Source organism: Apodemus sylvaticus, chromosome 8 (genome assembly GCF_947179515.1).
Source record: "Apodemus sylvaticus chromosome 8, mApoSyl1.1, whole genome shotgun sequence".
Lineage (NCBI taxonomy): Eukaryota > Metazoa > Chordata > Mammalia > Rodentia > Muridae > Apodemus > Apodemus sylvaticus.
Window position 1 is genome coordinate 67,441,216 of NC_067479.1, and position 13,149 is coordinate 67,454,364.

The 13,149-nt window shown below is 46.0% G+C and overlaps 1 protein-coding gene across 1 annotated transcript in view; it reads left to right on the top strand.

Moving 5' to 3' along the window:
• The window catches only part of Atp8a2 (ATPase phospholipid transporting 8A2), a 427,564-nt gene that overhangs the window by 69,712 nt on the left and 344,703 nt on the right, over positions 1-13,149 (top strand). Inside the window, exons 13-18 of the mRNA XM_052190506.1 lie at positions 2,879-2,967; positions 3,248-3,292; positions 7,071-7,146; positions 9,606-9,711; positions 10,387-10,469; positions 11,357-11,406. Coding sequence (XP_052046466.1) covers positions 2,879-2,967; positions 3,248-3,292; positions 7,071-7,146; positions 9,606-9,711; positions 10,387-10,469; positions 11,357-11,406 — 449 coding nt within the window. The remainder of the gene's footprint in view (positions 1-2,878; positions 2,968-3,247; positions 3,293-7,070; positions 7,147-9,605; positions 9,712-10,386; positions 10,470-11,356; positions 11,407-13,149) is intronic.

Here is a 13,149-nt window from a genome sequence, read left to right on the forward strand (position 1 = left end):
GTGGACCTGAGCATCTGAGAATTTTGGTATCCACAGGGGTTCTCAGAACTGCCCCTCTGTGGATATTTAGGGACAACTCTGTATCTGGCCTTCAGTTATCTGGCTAAATATATAATTGTCCTCAGGCTCCATTGAACTGACCCAGTGAGATGGAAGGACTGAAGGTGTTCAAGAAAGCACCCAAGATGAAATATTCTGCCCTGACTAGGCATGGGGAGGTTTTCTGAAGAAGTTAAAATCTAGGAGGGAGAGGGATTGCAAATTTGACAATTCTTTATAAGATTTTCCGTTTTACTATGTTGATAATCTTTTAATTAGTTTTTTAAAAAGACAGAATGAGCTAATTCTGTTTATAATGTTCCTAGATTTACTCTGTATGAAACAAAATTTGTTACTAATTGAAAGCAACAAAACTAATTATCCCATTAATCAATATGATTAATATTCATACATACATGTATGAGTACATTCAGTATATATCATAAATATATGTAATTATTATTTATAAATAAGTTTCAGTGTGAAGTACATGGAAAAGCTGCCTGTCCCAGTTTGATCATTATGTAATCTTTTAAAAACTGTTTTAATTAAAATATAATATCAGCAGGACTCCCTTTTCCTTTTCTTCCTTAAATTCCTCCCATCTCCCATCTTACAACTTCTCCAATGACCTCAAATCAATTGCCTCTTTTTCTTTATTATTGTTAAACATAATTCTATAAATGCACAAACGTATACATACAACCTGTTGAGCCCATTCTTTGTTGCTATGTGTTTGTGATCAGGGATGACCACTTGTTATCAGACAACCACGTAGGAGGCTCATGCATGGGAGAAACTAGTTTTCTCTCAGAAGGTGTACTAGCTAGTTTTATGTCAACTTGACCGAAGCTAGAGTTATTTTGGAAGAGGGAACCCAGATTGAAGAAGTGCTATCACTGGATTGACCTGTAGGCAAGGCGTTGATGCATTTTTCCTGATTGATGATTTATGTGGGAAGGTCCAGCTCACTGTGGGTCATGCTGCCCCTAGGCTGGTGGTCCTGGGTTCTGTAAGAAAGCACCTAAGCAAGCCATGAGGAGCAAGCCAGAGTGCAGTAAGCCTCCATGGCCTCTGCATCAGCTTCTGCCTCTAGTTTCCATTCCTGAGTTCCTGCCCTGACTTCTTCAGGGTTAGAGTGTGACCTGAGCATTGGAAAGAAAAAATAAGCTTTCCTCCCCAAGTTGCTTTTGGTCTTCATGGTTTATTACGTTAATAGATACCCCAAGATGGCCGCCATTAGTTACCAGGCTAGGGATACAGCCTGGTGAGATTTTCTCTTGCCAAGTGAGCTGTCCGTTGGTGCTGCCATTGCTTAGGTTTGCTTAGCAGGCACATGGTTGAGGTATCATGGGGTGTAGTTTCCCTGCTGTTTCTAGGAATCACACTCCCACAGTAGGCTTCTGCTCCTCTGGTTCTTACGGCCTTTTCGCCTCCTCTTCCTCAATGATCCCTGAGCCTTAGGTGTAAGTGTTGTCTTGTAGATACATCTCTTGATGCCGGGCTTCCCCTATGATCTCTGCTTTTTGACCAGTGTTGTGGTTTTCTGTGGTGATCTCTTTCTGCTGCAAAGAGCAGCTTCTTTGATGAGGGGTGAGAGCTACACTTAACTATGAGTGTAAGAATAAGTATTTATTTAGGACTTAATTAGGTGGTGTGCCGTTTGGGCCAGCTGTGGTGGTACATGCCTTTGATTCCAGAATTTGGAAGGCAGAAGCAGGTTAGTTCAAGATCAAAAAAGCAGGTACCAGGCCAACCAAGACTACACAGTGAAACTGCCTTAAAAAACAAAACAAAACAAACAAACAAACAAACAAAAAAACAGGAGATATGCTGGTCTGGTGGCAGTAGGTTCTCTTCTGAGATCTGCCACCTCACTGGCTCCAGATATGGATAAGTTTCTAGTACTTGTAATGATTGCCATGCTGTTGAGTGGGCCTCCAGTTCAATTAGACAGCCAATGGTTACTGCTAACATAGGAGTGTCGCTCTGGGTCTTTGGAGATGTCTTGCCATGCTCACCATTTTTAATCTAGTCAGAGGCTGGGCTCTTAAAAGAATTGTATCTTCTGTAAGAACATGTAGGAGCTTGGGAGAAGAAATATATCACTGAAATGTTGACTAATATGCAGTGATGCTGACGAATGGTGGCAAGGGTGATTACGGAAGCTCCTTTTATTCTTCATTACCCAAGTGTAGAAATAGTAACAGGAAAGGTTTTGTAAATGTCTATGAATTAAAGTGCATCATTTATGACACATTTGTTTAATTTTATAGACTCATTTAAATTTCATGCAGGTTTTCAGATATACAGACAACTTCATGTCTTGATCCTTGTATCTTATCACATCCATTTTTTAAAAATTACTTTAGAAGTCAGAGCTTCTGGGCTAATTAATATCCACTTATCAGTCAAGACACAGTTAGCATATCAAATGATACCCAGAAAGAGGGAAAGAGAGAGCCCTGGTTCTGAAAAGATTTGATCCAGCATTATAGGGGAGTACCAGGACAGGGAAATGGGAGGGGGTGATTGGGAAAAGGGCAGAGGGAAGAGGGCTTATGAGACCGATGGGGACGGAGGGGACTGGGAAAGGGGGAAGCATTCAGAATATAAACAAAGAATATAGAAAACAAATAAATAAATAAAATGAAAAAAATTACTTTATTTTATGTATATAGGTGTTTTGATTGTGCATATGTCTATGTACCACATAATAATCCAGAAGAGGGCCCTGAGTTACAGATGGTTGTGGCCTACCTTGTGGTTGCTGGGAATTGAACCCAGGTCTCTCCAGCCCCCTATTACTCTCTCTGCATTTTGTTCATTCTTTGCTTAGGTCAAATACCTGTTTTCTGACAAGACTGGAACTCTTACGTGTAATATCATGAACTTCAAGAAGTGTAGCATTGCTGGGGTGACCTATGGGTGAGTAGTTTTGCCACCTTCAGGAGACCCCATTCCTTGTCTTCCAACAAAGCATGGTTGTTATTTTGTTGTTTTGAGGGATTCGGGTGTGTGGTTGCTATTAAATATGTTTTAAAAACCTAGTGGGTTCCCCAGTGAACCTTTAAACAGCTAAACTTTGACCTGTCTCCAACTTTACTGAGAAGTGCCAGGGCACCTGTGGATTTGCACACATATTCTAAGACTTGCCCATCCCCCATCTTTGGATCCATCCCCTGACCACTCATTTTTTTCTTGGCAGCCACTTCCCAGAGCTAGCCAGAGAGCAGTCCTCAGATGACTTCTGGTAAGTAAAGACTAGCGTGTCCTGCAACGTTAGTGGGCACGCATCAGCATCGTCTTAAGTCGAAATATAAATTGTGAATATGTTAGTCTGAAAAAGAGCCAGGATAAGGTTTAAATTCAGATGTGGTTTAAATGCACACCACTGAGATTTTAATACCAACAGCATGCCCCTTGCCCAGCCTGCCCTTTTACAGCCACCTGCAACGTTTTTACTTGTTGTTTTAATCCCTGTATTTCAAAACAATATTTTTACTCTATTTAAAAATTGTAGACATTGTAGGGCTTTGTACATCTGGGGAAGGTTCAGCTCTCTCTGCTCTGGTGTAGCCAGCCCGCTTCCCCCAGACCATCTTCCCAGTCCTTTGGAAATGTTTATTACTTTTTCTATTTCTTTAGCAGATGAACTTTCAACTGTGACCCTGGGGCAGGCTGATTTTCTTCATTATGTTGGGTGGCTAATTTCCTTTTTATCAGGACACGTCTGTCTTATACATTTCTCTTACTGATATTCGGGAAGCATCCTTGTATTATTTCTGTGATAACTGTCTTCCCTGCCATCTCTCTGTCCTGTCCTGTTAGGTGGATAACCGGTCTTAGAGAGTTGATCCTTTAGTTTTGTCACCTCGCTCTTTCCTTTTTAGGAAGTGTTTTTTCCCTTTTTTAAGTGTGTTTTCCCAGCATTTTTAACCTTTCTTCCTCCTTAATAATTTTTATGCACAGCTACTTCCATGTGTCTGGAGCACACTCCTGTTCTTGCTCTTACCTGCCCATTTCCTCTGCTCTGTCTCCTGTGACCAACACCTTATAGGTTGTCATTGAAAACCTGGTGGGCACTGGCTGTGTGCTCATATTTAAAAAATTTAAATCTGTCTTTATTTTGTGTGTATGAGTATTTTACCTGCATGTATGTCTGTGTACCATATGCATGCAGTGCCCTCAAAGGCCAGAAGAGGGCATTGGAACACCTGGGACTGGACAGTTGTAAGCCACATGTGGGTACTGGGAATTGATCCTTTTTAAAGAGGGGTTTTGATTTCACAATCACAAAGACACAGAGATGTCCCATAAAATACCTGCCTCACCTGATGATCTCAACAATGAACTCTCTGCCCTACTCCATGAGAACCTCCATGATGAAAGTTCCCCCACCACAGTACATTCAATACTACCGAGGAACCAACAGTGACATCTCAGGATCACCACAGACCACATGTGACATCAAGGTCACTTGGTGTTACATACCCTGTGAGCATGGACATGTGTGTACTGGTATATATCCATCTTCATAGCATCATGAGAAATGTGTCCACTGCCCACAAAGTCCTTGCTCTGCCTGTCCACCCCCTGTCATAGACACCCCACCCTTGAGGACTACTGGGATATTTTCTGTCTCTGTAGTTCTGTCAGAGTTGTCACCTGCCGAACTCAACTCATTTTACTTAGTAATCTGCATTTGATGTTCCTTTATGGGCTCACTTGGCTTGGAAGCTTCACTCTTTGGAGCGCTGAGTGAGACTCTAGGTTTGGGACCACTCTGTTTTGATCCCTCTCTTGGATAACCTTACATTTCTTTCTGGTTGTGTTGACTATGAACAAGTGATGAAGGGGGGCTCTTACAGGCTTACTGTTTGGGCTCACATGTGGGCTTAAAGTCTGCTCTGTCAACTGCTTTCCCTGTGTCTCATAGGTACCCTGTGTTTCTTTCAAGTACCTCACATCCCTCACCTCACAGGCACCTCATGTCCCTCACAGTACCTGACATCATCACAGGTACCTCATGTCCCTCACAGTACCTGACATCATCACAGGTACCTCATGTCCCTCACAGTACCTGACATCTTCACAGGCACCTCATGTCCCTCACAGTACCTGACATCTTCACAGGCACCTCATGTCCCTCACAGTACCTGACATCATCACAGGTGCCTCATGTCCCTCACAGTACCTGACATCATCACAGGTGCCTCATGTCCCTCACAGTACCTGACATCTTCACAGGCACCTCATGTCCCTCACAGTACCTGACATCATCACAGGTACTTCATGTTCCTCACAGTACCTGACATCATCACAGGAACCTCATGTCCCTCACAGTACCTGACATCATCACAGTTACCTCATGTCCCTCACAGTACCTGACATCATCACAGGTACTTCATGTTCCTCACAGTACCTGACATCATCACAGGTACTTCATGTTCCTCACAGTACCTGACATCATCACAGGAACCTCATGTCCCTCACAGTACCTGACATCATCACAGGTACCTCATGCCCCTCACAGTACCTGACATCATCACAGGTACCTCATGCCCCTCACAGTACCTGACATCATCACAGGAACCTCATGTCCCTCACAGTACCTGACATCTTCACAGGTACCTCATGTCCCTCACAGTACCTGACATCTTCACAGGTACCTCATGTCCCTCACAGTACCTGACATCTTCACAGGTACCTCATGTCCCTCACAGAACCTGACATCATCACAGGTACCTCATGTCCCTCACAGTACCTGACATCTTCACAGGTACCTCATGTCCCTCACAGTACCTGACATCATCACAGTTACCTCATGTCCCTCACAGTACCTGACATCATCACAGGTACTTCATGTTCCTCACAGTACTTGACATCATCACAGGAACCTCATGTCCCTCACAGTACCTGACATCATCACAGGTACCTCATGTCCCTCACAGTACCTGACATCATCACAGGTACCTCATGTCCCTCACAGTACCTGACATCATCACAGGTACTTCATGTTCCTCACAGTACCTGACATCTTCACAGGTACCTCATGCCCCTCACAGTACCTGACATCATCACAGGTACTTCATGTTCCTCACAGTACTTGACATCATCACAGGTACCTCATGTCCCTCACAGTACCTGACATCATCACAGGTGCCTCATGTCCCTCACAGTACCTGACATCATCACAGGTGCCTCATGTCCCTCACAGTACCTGACATCATCACAGGAACCTCATGTCCCTCACAGTACCTGACATCATCACAGGTGCCTCATGTCCCTCACAGTACCTGACATCATCACAGGAACCTCATGTCCCTCACAGTACCTGACATCATCACAGGTCCCTCATGCCCCTCACAGTATTTGACATCATCACAGGTACCTGGCATGCTTCACAGATACTTTGTGTCCTTCACATAGGCCATTCTTCAGCTTCCTAGTGTTCCACATTGGTATCAGGTGACATTTTGTATGGCTTTCACCACGAGCCATTAGCTGTTGTTTTATCTGCTGTACTAATCCGTTCAGAAGCAAGCCTGACATAGCTTGCTGTGGAGGTGAAGGAGTATGTGGAAGCTCACCCTCGCTCCAGTCTGACAGTCCACAGCTTTCAAATCCAGCATCCTTTCTTCTGTTGTTTCCTACCCTCTCTTCAGTGCATGCACTCTGGCCACGAGTGGTGAGGGACCGGACAGTCCTTCCTCCAGGTTGTTTTTTGCCTGGTAGTTATTTAAGGACCAACTCACATGACACTCATAGTATTGACACAACTTGTGATTCTTCCCCTTACAAATCTGTTGTTATTTATAAAAACTTGTCACGGTTTGCTTATAGAAGGGTTTAGATTTAAACTATCTTGATTCATGATGTAATATTCATTATTCTAGATCCCTAAGCATTGATTGCAGGACTATGGGGTTTTTATTCATGGTTCTTGTAGAGGGCAGATTCTCTCTAGGTGTGAGCTATCTGGACAGGGACTTTTAAATTGAATGAATGGGTTTCCTTCTTCCTTCCAGCCGGATGACTTCTTGTGCCAGTGACTCGTGTGACTTCAATGACCCCAGACTGTTAAAGAACATTGAGGATCAGCATGTGAGTGTGCCCCTCACCTCTAGGACAAGGAGCAACTAGTGGGTCATGGTTTATATGTGGCACATCTGGCCTGATCTTCTACAAGTCTTATGTTGAGAGGACCACAGCTGCAGTGAGTGCAGGGGAGAAGTATCCTTGTCCTATCCAGAAGACAGCATCTCACATACCTAGTGATGTCTCATGTAGGGCTTAGCGTGCATGACCAATATTTTTCAGCATCATGCCCAGTTGTGATTCTCTGCTCTTACTCTGACCAAGGTGGAGGCCAGATTATGTCTTTGTTATAGATATCGATATTCAGAAAGCAGTTTGACAACATGACCAGCCAGTGAAACAAATCTAGAAGGCTTTGCCCTGGGACCCTTTCCTTCCGAGGGCTTGTCACTACGCATATAGTGCTGGACATGAACTTTTTTCTCAATTGATTATTACCTTTGGTCTTCTTTGAAATAAGGGGTTACCTTTTAGGCAGGCACAGAGAGCTCCCCTCTGGTCCTCCAGCTGGGATTCTGAGCCCCTTCGCAGAAACTTGTTTAGCTCCTCTTAGGGACCAGACAGCGTGGATGTGGGGAAGTGAAGGAAGAGAGGAGATATGAGGAGTTAGTAGGTAGTGTGAGCCTGCCAGGCACCCAGCAGCCATCTGGTCCAGACACTCGTCTGTATGCAATATCTGGGCAGGTGACATCCATCTCACTTGGAACAGTGATATCACTAAGAACCGTTGGGGTCTCGATCCTGCCTGAACCAGCCGTGGTGCCCCCAACAAGGTATCTGCTTGCAGATCAGAAGGGATGTTTGTTCCCTGCCCCTGTTTTTGAATCTTAATTTAGGAGTGTTGTTTCTGTGGACAGGAGAACGTGTTTAGTGGGAGGTAGGGAGGGAAGAACTAGGCTCTGTAGCCTACTATATGTCTTCCGGTTCTGCTGGCTCTTAGACCCCCACCCCCAACAATGATCCCTGAGCCTTAGACTAGGAGCTGTGTTGTATCACTGGAGCTGAGCACCACACAGTTGCTTGCTGGCTGCATTTTGGTCAGGTGTGGTTTGCTCTAATACCAAGTGATCAACCCTGCGGTCACATAAAACACCGTGATAAGAATTTGGCAGGTTGTATTTACACATTTAAGAAAAAAAATAACAATTAATGAAAAAGGCCAGCAGGGAGTGTGAAAGGGAGTGGAGGCCTCTTCCTGGATCCTAATGGAGGGTCTGGAATCCAGGTCCATGTGTTAGTGTGTGGGGAAGCACTGGGCATGCTCCAAGCAAGAGAAGACAGAGAATAAAAATGGAGGTGGAGCTTAGGAAACAACTTTATTGGCTTAGTCCACCAACTACTAGGTTATAACCTAACTAGTTATTTGTTTCAGCTTGATGGGTTAACTGGTCTCAGGTCTTGCAGAGGCCCAAAGTTCAGGAGGGCAATTGCAGTGTGGGTTGCTTCAGTTGGCCCACAGTTGGCAAGTGTTCAGCCTCCCAAACCTTGACGAGCACATTGCCTGATGCACACTAGTTACTTGAGTGTGTTTGGGCAAATAAATGAACAACAGTACGTAAGCCAGTTCTGATTTATAAGACTTAGAAGTCCTTGGTAAATGGGAAAGTGTACTGTATTCTAAGACTTCAGTTAAAACCATAGGATTCTTTTTCTTAAGGATGATAGGAAAAGTTTGATTACACAGGTATTTTTAGGTGTGGATTCTAGAGACACTCAGAATACTAGACAGCGGTGGGCAGGACAGTGCCTCCTGATGGCACTGGTGACTACGTTCTGAGGTACAGGGCAATGGGCTCGGGGGAAGTGACTCAGATCACTACACGGGAGAGCTCGCTCAAAGCAGGCAGACGGCTGTGGACATAAAGGGGCACTTAGAAAGATATGAAGACCAGAGTAGCAGGAGGTGGGCTCCATGGAGGGCAAGTGTCTGGGCATGGAGCAGTGTGTGACCCCTGTGGGTTGCAACCCCTTTGGGGGTTAAACTGTCCTTTCTCAGGGGTCTCCTAAGACCACCGGAAAACACAAGACATTCACATTATGATTCATAACAGTATCAATTACAGTTATAAACTTGTCATGAAAATAATTTTATGGTTGGGGGGTCACCACAACGTGAGGAACAGTGCTAAAAAGTCACCCCATGAGGAAGGTTGAGAACCTCTGGCCAAGAGTCAGGTATCTGAGCATCTGAACTCTGTGTCAAAGCACATGACAAATTCTTGTTGGGTTTCTTTTTCTCGTTTTGAGACAAGGTCTCAACCTGTTTCCCTGGCTAGCCTGAAGCTCCTCTTGTTGACCAGGCTATCCTTGGACTCATAGAAATCCTCCTGTCTCTGCCTCCCAAATGCCGGGATCAAAGCTGTGTGTCTCGTTGCCTGGCTACACTGGATCTTAGAGCAGGTGATGGCTTGAATCCTCTGCATTACAAGTCTGGTGACGGGCTAACAGGGTCTTGCTGCTTTTAGCCTACAGCCCCCTGCATACAAGAATTCCTTACCCTGCTGGCTGTGTGTCACACCGTCGTCCCTGAGAAGGATGGAGATGAAATTATCTACCAGGCTTCGTCCCCAGGTGAGGGCTGTGGCTGGAAGTGCCTGGTTGGCTTTCTCCCTGGAGACCTGGGTGTTTTCAGTCATTCCTGGAAGATGCTGTGATGCACCTTGCCCCACAAGACCCGCTGTCTGCCTTTTACTCTCTCTAGTTCATGATTATGGGTGTTAAAACCCAGGAGAGCTAGTACCGGCGTGTCCCAACTCTCGTGGTACTCTGCTGGCAAGGAAGAGCCCAGGTTATCTTGCACATCCTGGTACAAAATCTTGGGCTAGACAATGATCTCAAGAGAGAACCAGGCTGGATCCTTGGCTGCCTCACCCACCACACCCCATGGGGCATCAGAGCAGTTGCCCTTCACCCCTTTCCTGGGGATCTGAATCAGTGCTGCAGCCAAAGCACAGCCTTGCTGACAGATCTGGGAGTCTTCCTGGAGCTGATCTAGCAGAGTATGGCTGAGAGTGTAAACTACCGTGGCCCTGGCAACTTAGTTTTTGGTATGCCATCTGTCCAGTAGGAACACTCATTTCAAACCCTGGTGTTGGGAAGAGTGAGTATGTCCATCTCAAGTCTTTGTTATAGCACAGCTAACACCAGGCCTGATCAATCACTGGGGTTTTAGCATGAACATGATATTTAGCAGAATTCTGCCATGACACGGGGTGAACCTGTGTGTCGCTGCCTTATCGTTGGCAGATGAAGCTGCTTTGGTCAAAGGGGCTAAGAAGCTTGGCTTCGTGTTTACCGGGAGGACGCCGTACTCGGTCATCATCGAAGCGGTAAGGGGCCAGCACTTTGGAAAATGGTGTACATGAAATAGCGTGTTGATTGCAAATGCAGTGGCAAAATTTTGTAATTGTCTGTAAGCGAAAATATAGATTAGAACTACTTTGTGTAGATGCCATGGTCTCACCGGAGGTGGCAGCATAAACCTGGTGTTTGGGGCTGTGGACATTTTTCCTTTTTAAAGGGCTTCCTCGCAATCTTTCTCTCACTTCCATGAAATTACCTGTAGCAAGGACTGTCGCCAGTCTCCTCTGTTTCCTAAAGCTGAGAAACACTTTCTGCCTCTTTCTAAGGTAGGCCCTGCACCCCTGCAGCCACATTGGCCTCACGGTTGCACAGTAGGGCCTCAGGCTACCATTTTTGGCCATGAGGCTAACTCAGTGTGATGGTTTCACCATGTGTGGAAGTGCAGCTCAGGCCCTGCTGGAGACGTTAGGTAGCTGGTATATGTATGTATCTAGAGAGACCTTTAAAAGAATACATGGATCCATACATTCATATGAGAGCTGGGCCCAAGGTTTGGAAAGGTTTTAAGCAGCTTGGACCTTTCATTTTCCACACTTGAAAGAGGCCATACAGCAGCATTTAGGAGATGTTACAGGAGGAAATGAGGGATTTCTACCAGCAGAGGGCGCTCTGACCCCACCAGACTGTGAGAGCACAGTGCAGACTGCAAATGGCCGTGTGGAGGACTAAGTGTGTGTGTGTGTGTGTGTGTGTGTGTGTGTGTGTGTGTGTGTGTGTGTGGGCACATGCGCACCTGTGTGTGTCTTTTTGTCTGTGAATGTCTCTGTATGTAATTAGGAGGTGCAATTGATTTGGGATTTCAACATTTTTGTACTTCAGGTAAGAGCCCCACTTCTATTTTTCTGTTTTGTAGATGGGACAAGAACAGACATTTGAGATCCTCAATGTTCTAGAATTTTCTAGGTATGTTTCTCTTTCCTATACTTGACATGAAACATTTCATATATGTTTAACTGCTTTGTCTGCAGGTTTTACTGATTGTGTGGCATGACTTTTATTTAGGCCTTAGTCATGATAAATGCCCCTCCCTCTGCGCCCCATCTTAGAATTTAAGGGTTCCATTAAGAGAGTTCTCTGCTTCCTTCTCGCAGCACTGTTAGGCTCTCCGGCCTCCCTTGCCTTCTAGCTCTGGGTGTCCTTACACCGCAGCCGCAGCCGTGCACAAGGCTCAGAGAACGTGGCAGGGCGCGGCTTCATTGTCTCAGCTCAGGTTCTGAGGTCCGGCCTCCATCTCTGTCTGAGGGAGAAACTGACCTGTGCCCACAGAGCAGATGTAGTCAGCTTATCCTCTCGGGAGGCTTGGCCTCCACCAGGCCTCACGCCCAGGCCTGTCCTGAAGCCGTCAAACCTGAAGATACTGTAAGACTGAGGGATAGTTGTCAGACTCTCTGGCCCTCCCAGGCCGCCTAAGTTTATTCTGAGGAGTGAGGCTGAACGTGTGTCCGTCTCTTCCTGCACACTGGATGGTCAGCACTAGGGCAGAGCGGCAGCACTGGGAAATGGCGTGAGCAGAGCTGCCTCGCAGTGCTAGAACAAAGTTCTGTTGTCTTTGTCTCGAGACCACCTTTGCCTGATATTGAGAATAGACGGAGCTGGGCATGGTGGCTCAGGCTTATGCCAGATGCCAGCATCTGGAAAAACTGAGGTAGGAGGATCACCCCAAGTTCGAGACCAGCATGAGCTACATAGTGAGTTCCAGGACAGTCTCAGGAAAAAAAAAGAAAAAAGAAAATACTTAAATTGTTAAATTGTTCAAAAATGGCTTGGAAGGGACGGTGTTTTTATAACATCACAGAGGAAATGTTTTCCTGCCTGATGCTTAGCTGAGAGCTATGAGCCTGGTTCTGTGGGTCAGAGAAGCCACAGGGTAGCTGATGATGGTGGCAGTTCACAGAGGCGTGGTGACAGTGTGTCTGTGTGCAGCCTCCAGCTGCGCTTCCAACATCTCAGGCTTTTTGTCTCCTTTCCTTCATTCTCTTTCATATGTTGTGTATGTGTGTGTGTTGCATGTGTGTGTGTGTGTTTTCCCCATGCATGTGCATGTGGATGCCAGAAGTAGAAATCTGTCACCTCCAGCTTAGTCCTTTGAGAGAGATAGCCACCACAGTCTCTCACAGAGTCGAGAAACCACTGTTTAGACTGGAGATGCGGTGAAACGCCAGGCCTGCCTGTCTCCACTCTCTATCTGGGTTACGGACGGACACATGGCGCCACGCCATGCCTTTATGTGGACGCTGGTGGTCCACCCTCGTGGCTAACACTGGGAGCGCTTTGCCCACCGAGCCCCCTCTCCAGCCCCTAACGCATCTCCTGGTGGGAATTGCTGCCCTGTGCTGCATTAACTGTGCCTGTTAACAGCCAGGCAAGCCGGAAGCCAGGGGTGCGCTGGTAACGGGACTGTGGATGGAAACCCAGGGTCTAGTGTTTAAAGGGATGGGCGAGTAGGAGTGAGAGAAACACCTACTGTGGTTACAGGTTCTGATTCGTTTTAGTGGCTGGTGCCATTTCCTTTTCTAACATTTTTTAGGAGTAGTCTGTGGGCATCTGCTTTGCACATTAAGAAATGGAAACAGCTTAGGTGACATTGCTAAGGACACCCAACCTCTAGAAGCTGAGAGAGGATGAGGGCTCCACCCGGAGCACACT